The sequence below is a fragment of the Zeugodacus cucurbitae genome, chromosome 5, assembly GCF_028554725.1.
Source record: "Zeugodacus cucurbitae isolate PBARC_wt_2022May chromosome 5, idZeuCucr1.2, whole genome shotgun sequence".
NCBI lineage: Eukaryota > Metazoa > Arthropoda > Insecta > Diptera > Tephritidae > Zeugodacus > Zeugodacus cucurbitae.
Genome location: NC_071670.1, coordinates 25,388,239 through 25,412,860, shown reverse-complemented (window position 1 = coordinate 25,412,860; position 24,622 = coordinate 25,388,239). Strand labels below are relative to the sequence as shown.

Here is a 24,622-nt window from a genome sequence, read left to right as displayed (position 1 = left end):
TCTATATGTGAGATATCCTGACAAAATTATGATCTTGGATCTTTGGTGCCGAGTGAATTTGTCTAAGAATTATCCCAGCCCCATATAGAAGAAGCGCTATCAAAGGAACTGTAGCTCAGGAATGACCTTCCAGAAGCCAAATATTCACGAAAATCATAAGAATTGTTTCTATATTAGGCGTGTTAATTTTTGTTTAATGGCTCTAGTACATTTAAAATTTGATATGAATTTGTTGAAAAAAGTTAAAACTTTGTCCTTAGTTCCTTAGATTTATTTTACCTCTATTTATGAATTGATTCCAGGTATCATCTTCGTGCAGCTCTGTTTATGTAGACGGTTCCGAAATTAGAGGCTCCTCAAATGCATCAGTTGTTGTAAAGTATGGATCATACTCTGGGTTAGCAAAGTTTACTGTATGGATGCCAGAATTTCCATTGGAAGTTTATGTGTCGGACTTTAGGTTATCACAGATAAAAGGATGGAAAGTTGTTGACGACAGCAATATTTTGTAATGCCATTAAAAGTTATAAGGTGGTTTTCCTTGTAAATTAATTTAAATTTTTTTAGCCCAAGTAAACAAAATCTGCATCGTAAAAAAAGATCCACGGGATGGAACCAATATAAAAATGATGCTGGTGTAGACAAAGTTATTTGCAAAGCTCGATATCAACAAAGTCCAATTGAAGTATTTGCTCGATTTTTAGCAATTGATCAAGTATGTGTTAAAAGTTAAAATGTTTTACGACGAACGCAAATATTGTATATATTTGGATTTTCCAGAACTCTGGACGAATAAGTTACTTTATTTCGCGGCGAACTGGCTTAAGAGTTACCGATTTGGTTCAACCGCTTCTAAGAATATCCGATCCCAAAATAGCTACATTGAAAGGACGAATATTGCAGGGTAAATCGATGGGACGGACAGATATTCAGGTATTATAACTGCGTATAATTGTTATTGAAAGCATTAAAAATAAAATCAATTTAGGTCTTATCCCCCATAACAGGGCGTGTGATAGGAACTAAAGAAATTCGTGTGGGAAGTGACAAAGTCAGTTTAAGAAGGTTAATTGTTCGAGTGATCTCAGGATTGCAATTAACTATTTCGCCAGACAGCACGATTGATAACGGTTATACGGCTGAAACTTCAGTCACAAATAAGCTAACAGCGCAATATCAAGAAGGATTACTGGACATTGATCTCGAGTTTTCAGATGGATCCAAGACTCCATTAAGGTTTGAAATTTTACTCCTGCGTTTATACATTTTTTTTATAAAAAAAAAATACTTTATATTTAACGTTTTGTTAAACAAATGTAGGTATAACTTTATGTACAGTTAATAACATTAAAAATTATTTTCATTATCTCGTAGAATTTTCGATTAAAAGTTGGTCGAAAGTAAAAAAAATGCTATATCCTTGAACATATATTCTAAAACCTGTTGTATTGTAATATAAATATAATTGTTAAAGACTTCTTTAAGTTATTTATTATTGTAATCATACTGCCAGCGTCATTTGTGTAACGGACACTTTGAATTAAATTGTTAATTTTGGTGGTTTGGCAATTTTTTTCGCCAAATGAGATCGTATAGCTTTGATCTCGAAAGTATGCGACAATAATATGTAGTAATATTGTTCAACATGGTCGATGAAAATAATTCTATATTAACACCAAAAAATACTGGCTAAAATCTGCACACTGTTGTTTTCGGGCGACTTTCACCTGGCAACAATCATTCGTCTAATTTTCGTGAAACTTGTTAAACCATTTTGCCACAACTTAATTTTTTCCCATTACGACACAATGTTTTATCAAAACACGAAATTTACTTTTTTTATTGTAAACAAAAATATCAGTAGTGCGTTTCTGTAACTTTTCGTTATGCATAATAACGAACGATATATCGAATTCACTAGTATAACGAAGTGTAGTGTTTCTGTAAGTCTGGTGAAAAGCATTTTCGTTATTTCTTTCGTTATGATATTCGTTATCATATCATTAAAAAAATTGCAGTGATATTTTGCGCCAAAATAAAGATGAGCGAGGTAAGCTGGAAAAATTTTGATGTTTTGTTTATGTTTATATTTTTTATATTATTTACAGAAAAAAGTAAGAAGTGGAAAAGTTACCAAACAACAAAAACAAAAATTTCTAGATTTAATGAAAAATCATAGAAATGTTGGTACCGGACAATTTGGTGGCACAAACAGCGGCAAAGCTGCCAATGCTGTATCGGCAACTCTCACAGCGGAATTGAATGCATGCGGAGGAGCATGTAAAAACGTTGAGCAGTGGAAAAAGGTTCGTTCAGTATATTATATATAAACATATGCACAATTGTGCATTCATTGATATTTATTTCAATTCGCAGTGCTGGGCAGACTGGAAGTCAGGCGTAAAGAAGCAGCAGGCCGCAATTATGCGTTTCCAGAACGCTACTGGAAATCGTCCTGCCTCTGAAGGTCCAGCGCCGCTAGATGGTATGGACCTGCAAGTGTTAGACTTTTTCCCAACTGCACTTGTTGATGGCGATGGCGTTACTAAGGAGTCGGGGTTTCAAGAGGTAATATCTTCGTATAACAAAAAAAAATATTGAGTTTTAATCACAAAGTTTCATATTTAGATGAATGATAGTGAAGATGAAGAATTGCAGAAATCACTTCATGACGTGTTGGATACACCTCAAAAAACCGTAAATGCTGCACTGCCATCAACCAAACCCAATACAGTGCCATCGCCCACACCAGACAGAATGCGACAGACTGCGACAGACTGCCACTTTCTTCAATGTATTTGAACAAGTGAAAACCACTCTTGCTGAGCAGGAACGCAAACGACAGGAGGAATTTGACCAGTTGCTGTCCGTAGCGAAAGACATTCGTGCCTCCGTGCAATCCATGGCCGCTTCGATTAAACAATTATGCGAAAAATAATAAACAAAGCTTTTTTTATATTATATTATTTTTTTTTTATTATTATTATTTAAAATGAATTTTTTTTTTTTTTTTTAAATGAAATCCTTTTTTTATGTTAATTAAACTTTTTTGCATTAAACAAGACAAATATATTCGCGTACATTGACAGATGTTTATGCATTCATTTTAGTTATAGCACATTTTCTATAACATCGATAACGACTCACCACAACCATAACGAAAGGTGACTTTTCTGAGTTACAGAAACACTTCAAAACAATTGTTCGTTATAAACCTTTCGCAAAAGTGATATTTCTTTCGATATCATAACGAAAAGTTACAGAAACGCACTACCGGAGTATCATACTTTGAGACCAATTGAGAACAATGGGTTGGAATTTCATGAAAATTTAGAATATTCTATTAATAGTCGCCAGTGTAGTTGCCCTGCTACTGAAGTTAGATTTTATATTACGATAGCTCTTCAGTATCCTAGAATACGCAGATAACAGCTTTTACATTACATTTTTTATTTACATTTTTACTTTTACATATTTTCTCAATATTTATTTATTTATTGAATCTGCTTGTTTTTAAGCCTAACAAGTTATAAAATCTTAAATCTATTTAAAAACTAGACAAGCTCAACCAAATGATTGAGCTGTATTGGTGAAACGTTGCTCTTTAGTATCCCTTCATTTTAGGCGTGTTTGATCGCAGAAATGTACTAAAGCATTAGCCAATGGGTTTGGGTGATCACGGAGTTTAGATATATATTTCAATCTGCTGTTCTCTACTTCTTTCTTTACCATAGGGATAGCAAGATCTTTATGGATAGTTTACATTTTTGACAATTATTTTGAAAATGCATGCATGCTTTTAGTGGACATCCATTCAAGGTTTGATGCCTGATGGCTTCCAAGTGTCCTGTGTCGGATCTGCGATAGGGCTGGACATTCACAGAGAAAGTGGAATATAGTTTCCTTATTCCCCTCTAGTTCACAGCCTCGACAAATGTTATTATAGGTTATGCCCACTTTCATTGCATGTTCTCCAAATGTCCAACGACCCGTTAGAGTAGCTGTAAGTCTTAAAATACTTTTCCTGGACCTATTTAATAATACCCCAGTTCTAGTCTTATCATATTTTGGCCATATCTGTTTACTTATTTTATATTTTGTTGTATTCTTCCATCTGTTCTCTGTTAATTGTTCAAATTGTATGTTGAGCTCTCTTTTGATCGTTCCTAGCGGGGATGGTATTGGCATAGCTTCGGATTCGTCTAGAACGGCTCTTGTTTTTCCCAACTCGTCTGTCTTTTCGTTACCGAAGATGTTCCTATGGCCGGGAACCCAGACCAAGTCACTTTGTTGAGTAGTTAAGAATTATTTTTCATGAGTCAGGAGGAAGAATTAAATGTGACACTAATCCGACGGCTAATTAGAGATCGTCCCACTCCTTTGCTTCTTCCATTTGTGAAGTACCCTAAAAATTAAAATGTTGTTATTTGTTATGTTTACTAAATTTTCAAATAGAAGTGACCACATTGATGCAACAGAAAATATGCCCAAAATATATAGTGTAGAAGATCAAAATACTACTAAAATAATAAATAATAAGCAACGAAACAGCATTCTCAGGTGTAATCCGATTAAAATTAAAATATATATATTGCTTTGCTCAAAACTACAATATATAATCAAGAAACTGGTCTTGATCAGTAGCCTGTTTTTGACATATTTGGATACTATAATGGGGGTTGATAGTAATAGAAAATAACCAGTAGCCTCTCTTAATGTATTTTTCAGTCTGCGGTAGCCTGTAGGCGACTATACTGAGCCTCTTATAGATATATAATAGGGGTGTAATTTTTTAGGATGGGTTGCATGGATTTAGGATGGTGGCAATGAGAAACCCAATACTAGACAAAATTCCATATCTAACAATAATATTAACATTATTATTATATTGGCATCTTTATGTTATAGCTCGTGCTACCAGATTACTCCACTTTACGATGTATAAATCATATTCCTATTACGCTATTTGAATAAACCTGACATTTTAGCGAAAATATCGGCCAATACCGGGCCTAATCATTGAATCCGTTCCGATCGAAAAATTTTGCGAAATCATTGAGACCGTATAGAAAATAAAATTTTCGATCGAAGTGAACTTACTTACCGTCTAGATAAAATACATTCCGCGGCTAATAGATGTCGCTAATTTCGAAATTATTGAATCCACAAATTGTGTTTTCAATGTCTGTCCGAACGTAGTATTACGTTTTCACTTTGTAGTAAAGCAGTTTATCGACGGTTTCAATGATAGCTTGAACATTTTCGATTGAAAATCCTTATCGTATCGAAATCGTATTACTGATTAAAATAACAAATTATTTGTATATAATGATTTTCGATATTTCAATTGACGTTATGACGAAAATATCATCTTAATAAAATTCGATATAATATATTTAGGTAGTTCATAAGTCGTCCTATTCATTATATTTGCGTTATTTTCTATTAAATAGACAATTTAATAGCTGTAAACTTGTTTTTATTGTTTTGCATCTAAAATTTGAATAATCTAATAATACAAATTGAGATATGTATGTTTACTCTGCTATTTCTCTCTGATCATAGAGAGCTCCTGCTGCTATTCGATCCATTTCTTTTTGTTCACATGTTATATTCTCTACATGTTCAATGTGTAATATTTCTTCCTCAGTCCCACCAGAAAAAGCACTGGCTCAATAGCGTATTATATAAATAATCCCTACTTATGTATCTCATGCGTATTTCAGTTTACCAAACCAGACCACCCGCTAGCACCAATCTACCATTTATAACAACCTTTTCTCTAATACCCAATATACATAGTCCTGCCATAAGTTCTGTTACAAACTCAGACCGTTATAAAGATTAAATTAAAAAAACATTTTTTATTAAGGTAAATTTTATTAAATAATACATATATTAAGTGAGCCATGTACAAAATTGTATTCGTACAATTCCAAATGGGCACCCATTTCTTTCACACACGCCCCAGCGACTTGTGTGCTGGAGCAAAATCTTCCATGTAGATCCAATGCCTTCTAAAACATCTTGCTGATACACTCTTGACCCAGTTTTAACGCCTTTACAGGTGACCACGCAAAACCGTTACAGCAGCTGGATGGTGACCGCGTTGAACATTTCGAATAACATTTTTTGCCTCTATGGAAGTTTTTGTGTAGATTTTGTTGCTTTTCTTATTAAAAACTTCTTCAAGATTGAAAAGTCTTTCATCTGTTAAAATGATACTTTCATGGTCGTTAGCTGCGAGCCACTGAAGAAGCTGCTTGCATCTGTTGAGCCCAATTTAATTCAAGTGTGTTATCAGAAAATGACCAGCTGACCGAAAGGAGACTTCATCAACCGTACACGTTTAGGAAAAACGTTAAATACTGCTTAACCCTATAACCATAATGTACGTAAATTTTACGTATATTAAATTTTCAAACTGGAATTGCACAATTGGTCCATTATTATAATTGCACAATAAAATGCAATGCAATTTTCTTTTAAGAGTATATACTCTACTTAAGGCGTGTAAACTGCGCTGTAAATGGCTTTTTCTAATGTACGTAAGATTTACATGAGTGAGTAGTCATTTGTATTTCACAGTCGATTGTATCGCATCAGCGTTATATCACTCGGAGGTAAAAAATTGTTATATCCATCATTTATAATTATTTGTAAAAAATGTAGGATATAAAATAGAATATAATAAAGAAGTTAAACGAGTTCATGATGTACTCGTACTAAGATAATATTTTATTCGTGCAAGCGATAACTTGAGTAAAAATGGAGATATCTAAATGAAACTTTGGTTTTTGGCAGGGACCGGAAATAAGAGTTATTTTACAATTTTTATTAAAAAAAAATCATACATAAAGGAACATCGTAGAAAAGTTTTGATTACACCATCATGATTTTTAGGTGGACTATATGCGAAATATTGTATGATTTTTAAATTTTGATTTTTATATATTTAGATCAAAAATAAAAGTTATTTTTGATTTTTATAATTTTATATCAAAAATAAAAGTTATTTTTGATTTTTATTTTTTTTAGATCAAAAAATAAGAATTATTTTTGATTTTTATATTTTTAAATAAATCTGGCAACACGTCAAACTGTGAAGTTTAATTTTTTCTCGGTTCTTGAATTTGTGCTTAAATTTATTAATATAATTAAAGAAAGTTTACTTTTAATAAGTGTAATCTAAAGCTAAGTATTTGTGCTAATTTGCTTTTGTGTTATATTTAAATTTTAATTGTATTTTAACTATTTTCTTAAATTCTGGTGCCGAGTCTTTTAAATCATTTGTTGTTGTTATCAATTATCAATTTTATTTCCTACTTTGCAATTGTTTGTGCGATTGCATATTGTTTTTGTTTTAATTTGCTCTTTTTCTTTTGATTCGTCTTTTTTTTCTTTCATTTTTGCTCACAGCTGTTTGCGTGTTATTTTTAAGTGGCTCAGTGCTTCTCAAACTGCTCACTATTATATTGGTTGTGATCTCGGCTAATTCAGTATAACTATTATTGTTTTTCTATTTACTATTATATCATATTTTAATTTTTATTATTATTTACTATTCTGTTTTTTCCTTCAATTTAAATTTTTTTTTTTCATAATGACTTGCAATTTTCCGAATTGTACTATTAAAGGCGATTCTGATCGTTTTGTTTCTTGTTGGCTTTGTGACGGGCTTGCCCATCTTAAATGTGCTGGATTGACAGGTAGAATCTTAGATTCTATTCTCGATGGAAAGGGTCTGCGCTGGTCGTGCTTAAAGTGTAGACCGACAGATATTGAATTATTTAAAGTTTTTAAACAGGCGCGCAATAATTTTAAAGAAATCGGTCGAGAACTTCAAAACCTTACAGAAAAATTTAAGCATTATGAAGTGTTGTTTCAATCATTTAAATGCCTGAATGATCAAGATGATAATGCTAAGCCTTCATCAAAACGTAAACGTCCGTCTAATGAGGAACCTGCCACTTTGTCCGTGAAAAGTATGTCACCGGTGAAATTAGACCTTATTAATCTCTCATCTCCTTGCCCTCAAGGAGAGAAACCTTCCTCTTCAAAAGTGCTTAATCCTCCGAAAACAATTAACGATAACCTTAAGCGGAAAACTATTCAGGATCCGCCTCCTATTAACTCTGAGTTTGTGGCAAAAAATTTGGTAGTAATACCTCAACGAAAATCAATTTTCGTTTCGAGATTCGCTTCGGATACCACAATCGAAGATATAAAGTTTTACATCTCGTCGAAATTAAAAATTAACGATATTGATATTGATGTCAGAAAATTTAACTTTAAATACGAAAGAAACATATCTTCTTTCAAGATTGGCGTTTCAGCTGTTAATTTTCAATTGCTACTTGATGAATCATTTTGGCCACCTGGTGCTTTCGTGCGCGAATTCGAGCAAAAGCAACAAAAACAAACTGTAATTGCTCATATTCCAAAAAATGCCGCGGATTCAAAAAACTAATTATAAAAAATTCATTACAAATTCACTATCAAAATGTAAGGGGTTTAAATACAAAATTAAAAGAATTGTATTTGAACAGCACTAATTGTAATTTTAAAGTCATCGCTTTTACTGAAACTTGGCTTAAACCTCATATCTTTGATAACGAAATATTAAATAGTGAATTAAAAATCTTTAGATGCGATCGACTGAACAGAGTCGGGGGGGGGTGTACTATTTGCTGTGCATTCTTCAATTCCATCTGAAGAAGTAGAAGTTCCTCATGCGGACTTTATTGAATTTAAGTGCATACGAATTTGTATTAATAAATGTTCTATTTATCTAACTTTATCTTATATTCCGCCTCAATCGGACTTATCTGTATATACGCAGCATGTTTCTTTAATAAATAATGTTTTTTCAATTGCTAAGAATACTGATTACATAATTGTTCTAGGCGATTTCAATTTACCGTGTGTATCTTGGAAATCTGTTGACGATTGCATTACCCCTTTTTGCACTCGTTTAAGCTTTAATGAGTTTTTGGAAGAAATGTCTGGGATGGGTCTTAACCAAATTAACTTAATTCCGAACAAGTTTGGTAAATTCTTAGATTTGGTCTATGTTGATAATACTTCAACAGTTTCTGTGGTCCGATCTGATCCTTTAGTTTTGCCAGAGGATTCTTATCACCCTGCCTTGGAAATTAATATCGAAATCATAGACGAATTACTTGTATGCAACAAACAGGACCTTTGTTCTCGGTTCAACTTTGCGAAAGCTAACTTCAAAAAGATTAATTGTGAACTTTCTAAATTGACTTGGCCTGATTATAGTGGTAATATTGAATTAAATGTATCACATTTTAATGAAACAATTTTTAATATTTTTGAAAGATTTGTTCCGAAATGTTTTATTATCAATAGAAAAAGTTTAAATTTGTGGTATTCGAATGAGCTATGTAAAAAAATAAAAAAGCTCGTGCTTTTAAACTTTATAAAAGAACTGGAGCTCTTGTTGACTATTTAAAATATTCTAAATTGCGTCGTCAGTTTGAGAAACTTAACAAAAAATGTTATAAAAACTACATAATCAAAGTAAAAAATAATATTATTCGTAATCCGAAATTGTTTTATGGTTTCGTTAACTCCAAACGCAGGATTTCAAATTTTCCGTCCGCGATGAAATATAAATCAACAATGTCATGTGACAATTATATTATTTCTAATATGTTTGCAGAATTCTTCAAATCCAATTATTGTTTAAACTACCCTATGAATGTGCCATATCATCAAGTGTTATGTCCGAGTACTGTAATTAATACACCAATTATTTCTGAAACAGATGTCTTAAATTATTTAGTTACGTTAAAAAATTCGTTTAAATATGGCCCTGATATGATTCCCTCAAGCTTTCTTAAAAATTGCGCAAAATATATCTATCTGCTCTTAACTAAGCTTTTTAACCTATCTCTTAAACAAGGTATTTTTCCGTCAATGTGGAAAAACTCTTTTATATTACCTTTGCATAAAAGTGGAGTTAGATCATCTGTTGAGAACTATAGGGGGATAGCTAAAATGTCAGCTATACCCAAACTTTTTGAACCTATTGTCACTGACCAAATAACTTTCTTAATCTCTCCTTTAATTTCATTCTCTCAGCATGGATTTTGTAAAGGGAAATCTACAGTAACTAACTTGCTTGAATTTGTAAACCATGTGTCAATGGGTTTTAGGGATAATAAGAATACTGATGTTATATATACAGACTTTAGTAAAGCATTCGATAGAGTAAACCACTCAATTCTTTTGCAAAAACTGAATCTTCTTGGTTTTCAACCAAGACTTCTTGAATGGGTATCCTCATATCTTACTAACAGAAAACAACAAGTTTTATTTAATAATACATTATCCGATTCAATTAGTGTCACTTCAGGGGTTCCACAGGGTAGTCATCTCGGCCCGATTCTGTTCTTGTTGTTCATCAATGATATACCTTCAGTAATTAAGTTTTCAGAAATTTTATTATATGCGGATGATGTAAAACTTTTTAAATCATATACTTCTTATAACGAAAGGACTGAGTTGCAATCGGATTTAAATAATTTAGTTACTTGGTGTCACAAAAATGATATGCCACTGAATCTTAAAAAATGTAAAACGATGTGCTTTTCCCGTAGAACTGTTGATCTTTCCCCCTATGTAATAAATAACTTCAGTTTAAAGCAAGTTTTTAGCTTTGTTGATTTAGGAGTTAATATGGACCCTAAACTAAATTTTAATTCTCATGTAAATTCAATTGTCTTAAAAGCTAAAGGTGCTCTTAGCTTTGTTAAACGTTGGTCTAAAGAATTTAGTGATCCGTATATTACTCAAATTCTTTTTACAACATTGGTAAGGCCTATATTGGAGTATGGTTCTGTGGTATGGAATCCTAGCTATCAATCCCATTCTGATAAGCTTGAGTCCGTTCAAAAACAATTTTTACTTTTTGCTTTAAGCCACTTACATTGGGACTCAAGATTGAATCTTCCCCCGTATACTAGTCGTTTAAAACTTATAAGTCTTCCCACTCTCACTAGTCGCAGAGAAATGCTAGGTATAATTTTTCTAGTAAAACTTCTGAATGGTTTAGTTTGTAGTTCATTCCTTTTGTCTGATATTAAGTTTAATGTCCCATTGCGTTCATCCAAATCTTCTAGAACAAATTTTGAGTTAAATGAACCATTCTGCCGAATATGTCATGATTTTAATTCGCATTCCAGCACATTTGATCCATCTGACTCAATATTTAGCATCAAAAAAACTATTTTGTCTTCTCTTAATAAATAATATTCAGAAATTTTTAACTTTTTGTTTTTATAAATTTTAAATCTCAGTTGTTGAAATGTTTCTTTCAGTAGCTGAGCAGTTTGAGAACTGGACGCTTAAAATTCTCTTGCCTTTCTAGACTCGGCAAATTCCGCTCGTATGCGGACTGCGCCCCACGCGTCGGTTGGGCGGGAGGAGGGTAATCGTTTGGGTTAATAATAATAATAAAAAAATCAATAATAAAAATCAATTCAAAATTTGTGACATAATATGTTTCTTAATCTCTGTTAAGCTTAAAAGTAAAACTAAGGTGTACGGTTATAATAACAACAAAATGTTATGCCCCTGAACTTGATAATTGATAAGACGCATATATTCATATATAAATAAATATAAATTTTGAATTGATTTTTATTATTGATTTAAAAATATAAAAATAAAAAATAATTCTTATTTTTTGATCTAAAAAAATAAAAATCAAAAATAACTTTTATTATTGATCGAAAAAAATAAAAATCAAAAATAACTTTTATTTTTGATCTAAATATATAAAAATCAAAAATAATTTTTATTTTTGATCTAAATACATATATAAAAATCAAAAATAACTTATTTTTTGATAAAAGTCATAAGAGTTACGGTCCCTGGCTTTTGGTATTGCAGAATTGGTTAATAAGTTTTTTGTATATATTACCCTACTTCTAAAGCTACACTATCGGACAAAATGAAGTGCAAGCATGCTTTCTTAATTTGCTATTTAGCTTGAATTTTAAAGCAATTAACAGGAATTCTGATATATATAGTCAGATGGATAAAAATCGATGTTTAAGAAAAAAAACGACGTAAACTGGTGTGCTGTGAGTTCTCTAAGATACTGTAGCCTAAAATAAAATATTTCACCCATAGACAGTAGGTAGGCCTCTCATAGCCTGATATTGCTTTTCATCATCAGGAGTTGAAAAACTTGTTACAATTGACTGAAAGAGCTCTATTATGATATATTAAAGGAAAACCTTTTCGAAAATAGCTCAGGAAATGGTCTTGAGTGATTATATCTTCCAAAAGCACAATGATCCCAAGAAGCCCAAAAGCTGGATATTTTTTATTGAAATAGCGATTGATTAATTGGACTGACCCACTCAAACTCTCAATTCAAATATATTATATCATCTTTGGACTATTTTCAACCGAAAAATTTTATTTGAGGCGCGTTGACATAAACACTTTCTGTTAAAGGATGCAACAATAGTGGCGAAAAAATCCAAAGGATACATTAAAAAACTTAATTGCAGAATTCATCAAAAATAAACAAAAAAAAAACATTTTGTCCAATGTAAAAAGTAAGGACGGCCAATAATTTATTTCCAGTGTAAGAAATTTTTTAGTACCTTTATTATCCTTTTTTTAAATTCTTTCGAAATGAAATAAAAATTGTCGTCTTTACTTTGAAGAAATATTCATATATTTTCATGTTCACAAGCACATGATATTAATGCTTACGCTTTGCACTTTATTTTGTCCGATAGTGTATATAAACCAAACTTTCTGGACACATTTTTTAGTGTCTCATCATACACTATGAAGATAAGTGAACAGCATTATAACCACGCTCACCTTCCATACAAAAGTAATGTTTAAAAACTACTAAACTACTAGTGAGATATCTTAGCAAAATAAGTGAGTGTATACTCTTAGATATAATGTCGCTTGGTGATAAAAATTTGTGAAATTGATCCAGGAATTACCCCAGACCTTATACACTATATATAATGTTTTTCAATATTCTAGTGAACTTTCGGCTGCATTTAGTCCTAACTTATTTAAAATTAAAAAAAAAAATTCAGATCATTTAAAACCTATTTTTTCTTTATAGAGATATTTCTGTGGAAGACTACTTTTTACTGGTGGAGAGCTTGGACACCGAAGTCGTTGCATTTGCTCCAATGCTAGCGTCACATCATCCAAGAGTTATAGCGGTAGGAGAAGGAAGTGGCGACCTTTTACGGGTAACATTACTTTTGTCAGAGGATTGTCGTATGCGACGAAGTGTAACATCCTCAAAACATGTCAAATCGAATTTTGCTCCTCTAATAAGCTCACTAGCTGCAGTTGAAGTAGATTTTAATAATTTTGATAATAACAACAAACTTGAATCAATTCAAAATGATGGAATTGTCGGCAAAGATAGAAAAAATTTTCGTTCTAATGGCGATTTAGCCGATATCATCGGTAAATATAACTATTTTTTAATAATTATTTCAAAATAATAACCAAATTTACAGTAGGTATTCCGTTGAAAAATTCGCTGTATAATGGGGACACTCTTATGGTACAAACAAGGCAACATCATGGAAGTACACAATCCTTAAAAAACTATAGAAAATCTTCTTTCCGTAATCACATGTCGTCTATGGAAATCGGGGTATATGTATTGCTCACTGCTTTTTGCTTTGCGATCGTAGTATTTGTCATTTCATGTGTTGTATATGCATCGAAATTTAAACCAAGAACCCTTGATGCAGGGAATGGGCCTTTAGACCTAAGTAAAGCTATTATCTCTCCCAATATTTTGTCGAAAGATTTACGCTTTCCTAAAGAATCAACCACTAACGTGCATGACTGGGTGTGGTTGGGACGTTCCACAATGGACAGATCATCCGTGGTTAATGATACAACCACCAATAATCGAGGTAAATCAGTTGTAATTTTTAATGTAGTGATATTTTGAATGAAGTGAGATATGAAATTGGGAGATATTAAAAAAATATGAAATCATTTGTATAAAATTATATATTTGTTTTGTGTGCCCAATCATGCACAATTCAATGTATAAATAAATATTAATAAATTATTACTTTAATTTCAGATTCACGAATAAAGATTACAAATAATCCAATTAACTTTATCGACAGTCCGGCTACATTTTTTGATGGCCATCAAAAAAACTCACAAGATGTAATTCCAAGGTACATTTTAAGTTAAATCTATTTATTATATTGATTTATTGAAATTGTATTATTTAATATTCAGGACAGAATTCAATAGTTCTAATTGTTGTATAAAGGCCGTCGAATATAAACCTCCTGTACCTCCACACCGTAATATTGGAGTGAGGGCTCTCGCAAGTTTCGTAAGTATAATTATAAAATTAAATACTGAAAAAAATTTTAAAACAATTATATATAAAAATACAGTATATATAAAAGTAGGTGAAAAACATTGTGTTTACAAGTGCCCATATAGGTATGGGAAAAAATATTTTCTTATATTAATTTTTTTATATTTTCGATGGGTTCCAACCCAGGCTGGTCTATTTCGTCTATATTGGTACCTCAAGAGAACATTTATTCAAAGGACATTGATACCTCTTAATATACCTCAAGTCGTCCGTCTTCTTTAATGGTTATTTTTGGAAATTGATGAATACTGAAGCATAACCTACTCTATTATTTTCGTAAATTTAAACTATAATGCCTTGAATAATGTTTAGTGACCATAAACCATATTTGGCATCTATAAATATCTTCTAATAGTCCCAACACTCATATTGGGATGGAACTGTAGTTGTTGTAGCGGAAATTGCTCAAGGGTCACTCTAGTTTCGCGAGGCAACTCGAGCTCTGTGTCTGCAACGGGGGTGTTGTTTCTCCAAGTACGCCATTTACGAGGATGTCAATGAAGATGTTAATAGCTCCTCTGTGAATGGTGTTCATGGCTTTTCTATAGTTAGTCTTTCAACCCCCACAACATGATACACCAGGTATGATACACCAGGATTGACTCGGAATTTCGGATTCACCCAAGGGCTGTTATTTCGGCGACCCAGACCTGTCTGGATCGGTAAGTTCTTGGGATGGAACTCGCCCCAGCCGTTAGCTAATTTTTAAAGTTTTCGGCCAGTTTCTCCGTCTTTCTATCGTTTTAAATCAAATGGTTTTAGATTTTTCTCAATCCTGAGCAATTTTAGAGCACTTTTGTGGAACACAATCAATTTTGGTCGATCGTTACATACTCTGTTTACATTTTTTAAGGTATTTGTTAAATATCTAGTTCCAACGGGATAGGACTTAGAAAAGCCCTTTTTATAGTAATACCTATATTTAATTTTGTATCTTAATCGAATTATATTAAAATTATTATCAGTAAGTATCTATTTCAAATAACCGTGTTGTTCTATATGTTGTATATCTATATGATTTTCCACGATCCATACGATATACAAATATCGCAATGAGGTATATTAAACGTACTAAATAAATACAAGTACATATTGAAATTAAACCTCCAATATTAAGAGAAATATAACAATAAAATAAAACGATATAATGCGTATATGCATACTAATGATCGATTTTTTCAGTAGTAAATATGCTGCCTACATGCATGAACAATTACTATATGAAAATATCTCTGAGAAAATAATATGTGATGTATTTTATTATATTAGAAGAAATGTAATGTATATATATATATATGTAACAGTCTATTTTAATATATGTATATTTGTTTTCTTATTTATAGGATAATGAAGAAGGGATGGGTGTGAGTAATGTTGGAACAGAAGAAAGGGAAATTGACGTGAGTCCTTCTGAAATGAGAATTGAAAAGAATGGTAGCCAGATACAAAAAGATACCCATCTGATACGCAAGCCTCTACAACAAGCAAATTACAGTGAAATGCATAATGCTGAAAAGATAGTACAATTCGCTGATTATAGCAGAAAAACTGCTTTCCAATTTGATTCACTACCACAAAATAATAAAATTGACAGTGTTACTGGTAAGTAGTACAATAAAAAACCAAAAAAAAAAAAAACATTAGCACCAATAACTGTGTTGTAGTTTTTAATAACACAAGTATACACGGTTTTGGATCTGGGCAACCAAAAGTGGTTGCTATGACAATTGATGACACTGAATCCGAATCTTCATTTCGTTTTTTAAGATTGATTCTAGTTTTTGAAATAATCAAGAATTTAATTTTTTATGATTTTTGTCAAATAATATTCATTTTATTAACTTAAAAGTAACATAACAGAAATGAAGATTGGTGGAACTTTGCCTTTTGTATTATTTAGTATCTGTTTCACGTATTAGAGTCCAACAGTAGTCGCTCATCATGCCTTCATCCCAAAATCCTTGGTATCTTCTTTCAATGTTGGCTAGATCTTGGTGTAGCCGTTCTCCTTGTTCGTCGCTCGTATCACCCAAGTTTTCGGGAAAAAAATAGAGATGGGAATGCAGAAAATGGATCTTTAGAGACATTCTAGCTCTAATCTTTCGATAATTTTGCAACATATCGCCAATAATTACCTTAAAATTAGGGGATTTGTGATTACCAATGAAGTGGTAAACGATATTTTGAAAAGATGTCCTTAATTTTCATCAAACAAAAGTAGCAATCATCTACATGATTTTTAGGTTCTCTCGAGAGCGCTGACATTGAAAGGAAAAGTACTCACGTTCTCTCAATGACCACTTATACAGCTTTGTTTTGCATGCGTTACAAATAAATTTCGGTATCCATGACTTATGAGTGTCTGCTACTCTGAAACCAAAGTAGTGCAGATACGCATCTTTGAGCGCATTTGTTATTATTTTTTTTAATCATATAACTACCACAAACGTAACAAAAACACTTTGAATCAACTTTGCAACACTGTCTCTGCATTTTTATTTGCTCTAATCACTTATTTATAGCATAATGGGGCTATCATGCGAGAACTCGGAAACTAGAATCAATCTTAAGAAACTAAATGCATATTCGAATTCAGCATATCGAATATAGTTAAGAATCGTTCTTATCTGCTCAGATCCAAAAGTTGACCTGAATTTGTAAACTTGTGTAATTTCTTCATAATTATTTTATAGAAGATTGCATTATAATCGAAAAAAAGGAGATTAAGACACCGACATCAATTACAAAAGAAGAGAAGGAGGGGGTAAAACTATTGCAACTGAGTTCAGGAATTAATTCAGTCTTGAAAAAGGATGTGAAGAGAGCAACAGTTGTTGGAAATCCTATGTTTTCAAATACAACATCTGATGATCACATTGATAGTCGAGACGACCTGGTCCTTGATGGTTTTGAAATGGATTACGAACAAATTATGCATTATTTTGACAATTTAAAAGTGAGTTAATAACTGTCATTATACATATATTCCGCTAAAGCAAGATGTGATTATTTTCTAACTTGTAAATTATTATTTGGAGCACAAATTTTTAATACTTCAATTTGTCAATTTAAACCTTTAAACATACGAAAATTGAAATTTTATAAAAATTCGAGCAAATTAAATCTGAGTGAAATACATTTTTTATATAACATGGCTATATGATACTTTTTGATAAATCACGGTCTTCAGCATGAACCGAAAAAATTATTAATTTAATTGTACTAATTAGCGCAACTATCGGTCGAAAAAATCGTTAAAATAACAAAAATGAAATTTAATACAATTTTCACTTTTTTCGCTTTTATAGGAGTCGAATGCTTAAATTTCGTCTGATGTCAACTATGCGCATTACACTATATCTACAGGAGTTAAACCATGCAAATTATATATATCATTGACTGTAATTTCTAACCATCATGTATATTAATGGAGAATTTATAATAGTAAATTCAAAAAAACAATGTCTGAAGGGAAAAGTATATAAATATACATTAAAAGATGCATGCTAATATGTAATCTTGCAAATACCAGTGCGCATAATATTACGCTTACTTCGTTTATAAGTAAATGATAAAAATAATGTTACTCATACATTTTAGAACTCATCCACATAAAATATGCGTGTTCTATAATAAAACAATTTGATAGTTAAGGGAACACTTCAAGATTTTTAATTATTGTTTAAGTATTCATATTATTCAACATTGTTTTATATTGGTTGCATAAGATCATATATTTATTTCATTATTTATAAAAATAAATCATTCCATTATCAATAGAATATTTTTTATTGTACGTATACCAAAAGCCAAATATTTAACTGTTTAAGCATAAGATTGTGCCGTCCAAGTATTTTATTTCAGTCTAACCATTAATCCTGCTTTGAACCTCATCATGTTATCATATATACGATTGTAATAAATTCCTCAACAGTAAAGTAGTAAAATAAAAATCGCTTGCCATTGAAGCTTCTGCGGAATTTTATAAGCTTTTAGAATGTGTAACAACTAACCTTAGATATATTAAACTTTCTTAAAATAATAAATAATTACAATTTCAGTCTCGTTTAAATGTACAAACTATTAATGCACATATGTTTTAAGATATACACTTATGTTAATTAAAACAAATTTAACAATAATGTTAATGTATCCTGATAGCTACCCAACCAAATATACCGCAATATTATCTGATTTCGTTCACGAAAATATGTGAAAACACCAAATGAATTATAACTTGTACAATTTATATACCATTAATAAATCAATAGAGAATAAATAAATATATTTGGATAAATTATCAAACAGGAAATAGGAAAGTACATCCAAGATGGCTTCAAGTACCGGAACAAATTGCTTTGTTTAGCAATCCATTTTTAATATACCAACTCACATGCATACAGCTATACACAGAGAAATAGCACGCTATTTGATAAAAATATTTTTTATTACTAATAAAGGTGAAAACTTTATTTCTTGCCTGAGTAATGTGAAACGGTAAACTATGTCCCGTAAGAATTATAACTTAATTTTTTGTTGTTTCAGTTGTTCAGAGAAACAGCCCACTAAACAATTTCACATTTTAACATCGAAAGTTGTATAAGTGTGTTAATTTATTTTCTTAAAAATTAAAAAAGGGGAATGTATTGTTTTTTTTTTTTTCGAAAAAAATGTGCTTAGATACAAATCTTTATAAACGAAAAAAAACCATCTTAAATCGCACAAATAGTGAAATATTATCCGAAAATGGCATATAATGCTATTAATTTAGTCAATTATGATCCAAAGACATGAATAAAAAAATTAATCCCGTAAGGCTCCTCCACGTAAAACCACTTCCAATGTTGGTCGGGTTAGAAGACTCCTCAATGTTCGTATCTATTGAACATCAGCCGAAAAAAACGTTTCTATCAAAAAAACATAAACGCGGATTAGTTTTACTAAGGCTCATGCATTCTTAAATCCCAGATACTCCACGAAAACTATGATAGAGGTAATGGGCGCATTCGAGATGGCAATCACGACAGCAGTGTTGAAATTTGTCAAAGTATCACGTTCTGTGTGAATTTCATGACGTTCTACCGATAGTTTTGGGCCCAATTTACACCCCAATTGTGCAAGGCTACAGAATAATAGTCGCCATTGTGGTTGCTCTGACTACTGAAACAAGATTTCATATTACGATAGGCTATTTGTCCCAGTATCCTAGAATACGCAGATAACAACCTTTAGTTTTTTGGCAATTGTTTTTAAAGTTCTTGACAACATTGTTCAAATGTGGGTGACAAATTGTGCGGTTACAAATACAACTACGTGAAAAAATAATTTATTTGCATTAAAATTTAAAAAATAACTTTGTTGAGTAGTGAATCTTTTTCATAAGTCGACAGGAAAGCTTGAATGTCGCATTAATTCGAAGGAAAATTAGATTGGAACGATCCTTTGGATCTTGTGAAGTAAGTTAAATATTAAAATTTTATTTGTTGTTTACTATATTTTGTATATTTTTAAATATATTTAAAAGATAGATATATCAAACAGCATTTACATATGTACTTAAATCCACCAATCGATCAACTACTGTCCTTCGAATTCTGAAGCTTTGCCCATCACTACGATTTTTTGTTAAGGGTTGTTAAATTTTTTACTTTTAAAAATCTTTTAAAATCAACAAATTCAATTACATATCAACCATTGTATAGATCTATACAATGATATCAACGTAAAGCGCCCAATACACTACACCAGCATGCTAGCGTAATCACCTGATGGTGCCAGCTGATTGATCGTGTATATACTTGTGGTGTGGTTGCACAATCTGTTGGAGCAAAACCAAAACGATTTTGATATTTTTCTGATTGCACAATCATGTTGGCGTAGTGTATTGTGAATTTACCCTTTTTAATTGGAATTTTCAAGAATATTTGGGGAGAATTTATTTAAATTGTATCCGCGAAATACAATACAATTGCTATAAGATAATGATTAGTATTTCCATTGAACTAATTTCGGTGAATCCCTGTCCTTGTAAAGCGATACAACAACGTTGTGATTTCTCAATACAAGGTGAAAATGAATCAAAAAAGTCCTCCTAATTGAACATACAAGAAGTTTTTAAATTTCTATGATCACAAACATTCACTTAAATTTATCCTCTGATTTCTATGTTTCAGCTGCTGGTATGGCCAACTGAGGTGCTGGTAAGTCCAAAAATACTGCATCTGCTTTGCCCTCTAGCTCATTGGCAAAACCCAGTTGACACACGTCGCGACGATAAACAGTTACAAAATCACCTAAACCATGTGGTTCCAATTATTGTGCTTATGTTGACCAAAAGGTTTAATTGCACGTAAAAAAGTGACATTAAACCTAATACATACATATCTGGTGTGTAAATGATTTGTGTTCCATGTAGCAGCGTTTGCATCCATAGTTCTGGATTTGCTTGCAGCACATATTCCATCGCTTCGAAAGTTCTACATTGCTATCATAAGTGACACCAATAAGTTTGCGTACCTTTAACGCGCCATATGAGGTTTGAAATATCTGTATGGAAAATTAATTAGAATTTAAGGCAAGATAATATTATTATATTCAACAATTATTTACATATTCAATGGTTTTGCCCTTGATGTTGACCATTGTTGGCGTAGCTTCTATTGCGTGCTTCTAATTGACAGTGCAATGAAGTTTTACTGTATCCACCCTCTTCAATTCCATATTTTGGCTTTAGAAAACTTTTGTTTTACGTTTTACTTATTTAAAAATGCGTGCTTCAATAATTTAAACTTTAATTAGGCTGCAGATCACTGAATTAAATAAAACACGCAAAATAATACTTCACAAGCAGCCATGATATAAATCAAAACAAAACTTGTTCCAACACGAGAACTTTGGTTGTTTCTTTCTATCATTCAGGGTGCTGTATGAGAGAAGAGTTGAGTTAATTGTTTATGCACATTTTACCCTTTGTTGCGTATATGTATATGTAGTGGTGTTATTAAAATTTCTTTGAATGTGTTGGAGTTTCAGTACCCATGACTTGCTGGGACTATTACTATTATAAGGGTTAAAAGTAATAGATAATATGCAAAAAATTGCGACTGGCGATTAGCAACCTGTCATGTTCGCCAGTAGCCTCTCTTAATGTATTTTTCGGTCTACGGTAGCATGGATAATATGATACGAAACTCTTCTCTTTTGCTTGCTGAGAGAGCCCATGAACTCATTTTTGATGTTTGCAACAAATCCAGATCATGGGCTACTGAACAGCTGACAGTCAAAATGACGAGTTACCACTAAGAATCCCGCAGAAATAAATGATGTAATAGTTCGTTTTTTCTACGATAAGTTTTTTTGTGATTTTGAATTATTATTAACTTTTATTTAAATGGAGTTAATATGTATATATTATTTAAGAAACGGTGGCTATTTGTACCAAAGTAATATACTTTCTTTAGCAGTGTTAAATACCATTTACGTAAATACATATCTGGGTACAAATTTTCTCTTAAACTTTTATAGAATATATTAAGGTGTTTATTTGTTTATAAAATATAAATAAATATATGTTACTAAATTAAACTAAACTAAATTTTTGTTTATGTTGACTTATAATATGTACGACTTTTAATTATTATAATATTTGGTTATTTTTATGTGTAGATGTTTATTGTTTACCTTAAAATATGTATATATTTATAAGGTTATGTCTTGGCCTAATATTGGTTAAGAAGTCTCTATTAAGTGTAAATTGCAAACCAATAAATACCCAAGAAATCGAATAAAAATCTCCTAACTTATGTTTTCTCGCAGTGGCACCACTGCCAATTGTTATAAAAAACGAGGACTTTGAAGTGCTGAACACAAAGACGGCGACACGACACGACGTAGCGACTGCTGATCACAAATGTCGCTTTGAAGCCAGCGTCGTGAACATTTTGAAGACGGCAGCGACATATAAAAGAGGAATTTCATTGTTGCCGTACTAAAATTTTTCACTTCAATAAAATTTATATATTTAGATTAAAGTGAAATTTTTTGTGCAAAAAATGTAAAAATATATCGATTTATTTGCTTTAAACAATCCATTGTTATTATAAATGATATATCAAAGCTATTTTACGCTTCTGCTGGCAAAATAACGTCGTACTTGTTAGAACTTTGAATAATTTTACATTTCACATATTAGTGGCAGCTCTACACCGGCCATTGTCGTCGGCAAAATTATAAACATTTATAATTTGGCGACAGCGAAGTCTTCAACCCTTTTGTCGTGAAGTCGTGCTGTTGTTAAAAAATCTGTGCCCATAAGAACGCGGGTATTTTAATATTTGACAGATGTCGCTCGTCGCTTGTCGTCTTCTATGTGTTCAGCACATGAGAGTTCTCTCACGAATGAAAGAGTTTCGTATCATGTTATCTTTGACGGTAGTCTTTGTTTTACATATTTAGACAAGTTACAATGTGCTTGATTTTCCTTTCAATGCATTAGGGAGAACCTCAGAATGTATTCAAAGACTTTGTCAATTAAATTGATAATCCTTTCCTTCGGCGAATAAAACCAAGCATTTGTCTCAAAATTTTCGTTTTTTTATAACTTTTTGCATTGTTATCAGATCAGACAAAATACAAACTAGGAAAACTTAATATACTATCCGAGGCTTTCGGTAATAAAATGGGTATCGTTGGAAAGAGGAGGTTCTCCAGATTAAGAATATATATATATATATATATATATATATAGCTGCAACTGACTTGTAGTTTTCGAGATATTCGCACTTAAAGTTGAAAAAAGTGCAACTTTTATCTCGAATTTTCACAATATATACAGAATATTTTATTAATATTCTGCACTTATTTTACACTTACACCTCACCACATTGTTTCTGCATATTTTTTTTTATAAAACTTATGACGAAAATAGCTGTAAATAAATATTTAACATTTTACACAAATATCTTAATTTCAACAATAACAAAAAGTGTTGCGGCTTGACAAGTAATAAGTGTTGCCATATCAAATATTTTTCAAACGAATTAGAAGAATCCAAATAAATAAATACCCCAAATGCAGAAAACAAATGCCCTATAAAAAGATTGTATAAAGATAATATAAAGAAAGTTTATTAACTCTATGTACTATAAGTAAGGGAAATTAAAAGTTCTTTCAAAGAGAAATACTTTCCGCATTGGCGGCCTTCGGCCGCGCTGCAAAAAAATAACCCTGGTCGAGCCAACACCGGGAGTTATCAAAGAGGGTAAAATGAAAAGTTCTTTCGCAAAGAACTACTTTCCACATTGGCGGCCTTCGGCCGCGCTTCAAAAAAATAACCCTGGTCGATCCAACACCGGGAGTTATCAAAGAGGGGGCAATGAAAAGTTTTTTCTTGTAAAAATAAATATGTTTAAAATGTTAAATATTTATTTACAGCTATTTTCGTCATAATTTTTATAAAATAAATATGCAGAAACAATGTGGTGAAGTGTATGTGTAAAATAAGTGCATAATATTAATAAAATATTCTGTATATATTGTGAAAATTCGAGATAAAAGTTGTACTTTTTTCATCTTTAAGTGCGAATATCTCGAAAACTATAAGTCAGCTGCAGCTATATATATATATATTCTTAATCTGGAGAGCATCCCCTTTCCAAAGATACCCATTTTACTACCGAAAGCCTGGGATAGTATACTAAAGCCGACCCTACAAACTTTTGGGCATTTGAATTAAAATAGCCAACATTTACTACGGTTAATAATTTTGATATACTCAACGATTAATAAAATAATAACTATTTAAATCTCGGTTAACGATATTATGGAAGATTAAAGTTTTCGAACTTTCAGTCATAAATAAATTAAATTAAAACGTATCAACTGGCAATTAATACATTTTTTTATTATTTCCAGTTTCCCAATTGCGAAACGTTTGGTATTGCGCTCTCAATTCCAGTGAGATGAGAGTTGTTTATCTCTTTATCTCTGGTGATCATGATGTCACCATCGCAATCAATATGCACTAGTTTCCCCACTTCACCGTTCGCTAAACCATCTGTTATATCAATATTTGTTGTTATCATATAAAACTCATATTTTATAAACGGAGTTTCTGACGCACAAAGACTTCTTGATTCGCAGATGTGCATCCGATATAAGTATCTTTGTCTATGGAGGCAAATTTTT

General features: G+C 31.6%; 2 protein-coding genes and 2 long non-coding RNA genes across 8 annotated transcripts in view; 2 read left to right on the top strand and 2 right to left on the bottom strand.

The window, feature by feature from the left end:
• Window positions 1–17,796, top strand: part of LOC105219641 (transmembrane protein 132C) — a 58,969-nt gene extending 41,173 nt beyond the window's left edge. For 3 of the 5 annotated variants that reach the window (XM_054232637.1, XM_011195912.3, XM_054232634.1), the window contains 11 exons: window positions 303–508; window positions 568–715; window positions 781–933; window positions 989–1,236; window positions 13,133–13,488; window positions 13,542–13,949; window positions 14,126–14,225; window positions 14,290–14,389; window positions 15,781–16,039; window positions 17,131–17,393; window positions 17,746–17,796. In XM_054232637.1, the coding sequence (XP_054088612.1) occupies window positions 303–508; window positions 568–715; window positions 781–933; window positions 989–1,236; window positions 13,133–13,488; window positions 13,542–13,949; window positions 14,126–14,225; window positions 14,290–14,389; window positions 15,781–16,039; window positions 17,131–17,393; window positions 17,746–17,760 (2,256 nt within the window). In that variant the 3' untranslated portion in view covers window positions 17,761–17,796. The remainder of the gene's footprint in view (window positions 1–302; window positions 509–567; window positions 716–780; window positions 934–988; window positions 1,237–13,132; window positions 13,489–13,541; window positions 13,950–14,125; window positions 14,226–14,289; window positions 14,390–15,780; window positions 16,040–17,130; window positions 17,394–17,745) is intronic. The other 2 variants (XM_054232636.1, XM_054232635.1) reach the window with 2 other exon arrangements.
• On the top strand, window positions 1,244–2,770 carry LOC128922367 (uncharacterized). The gene is made up of 2 exons (XM_054232640.1): window positions 1,244–2,306; window positions 2,377–2,770. Exons 1-2 carry the CDS (start codon window positions 2,070–2,072, stop codon window positions 2,599–2,601), a joined length of 462 nt encoding a protein of 153 aa, XP_054088615.1. The 5' UTR covers window positions 1,244–2,069; the 3' UTR covers window positions 2,602–2,770.
• On the bottom strand, window positions 3,431–24,215 carry LOC128922374 (uncharacterized). The gene is made up of 2 exons (XR_008471620.1): window positions 23,309–24,215; window positions 3,431–4,405 (listed from the first exon to the last, which is right to left on the bottom strand). It is a non-coding gene; the product is annotated as an uncharacterized LOC128922374 (long non-coding RNA).
• On the bottom strand, window positions 18,723–23,296 carry LOC128922370 (uncharacterized). The gene is made up of 2 exons (XR_008471615.1): window positions 21,047–23,296; window positions 18,723–20,983 (listed from the first exon to the last, which is right to left on the bottom strand). It is a non-coding gene; the product is annotated as an uncharacterized LOC128922370 (long non-coding RNA).
• Window positions 24,216–24,622: the final 407 nt, after the last annotated feature.

Coding starts and splice junctions, on each gene's coding strand:
- LOC128922367 (XM_054232640.1), top strand. CDS start 2,070: ATGTTTTGTTTATGTTTATATTTTTTATATTATTTACAGAAAAAAGTA. Junction 2,307..2,376: donor ACGTTGAGCAGTGGAAAAAG/GTTCGTTCAGTA, acceptor TTCAATTCGCAG/TGCTGGGCAGACTGGAAGTC.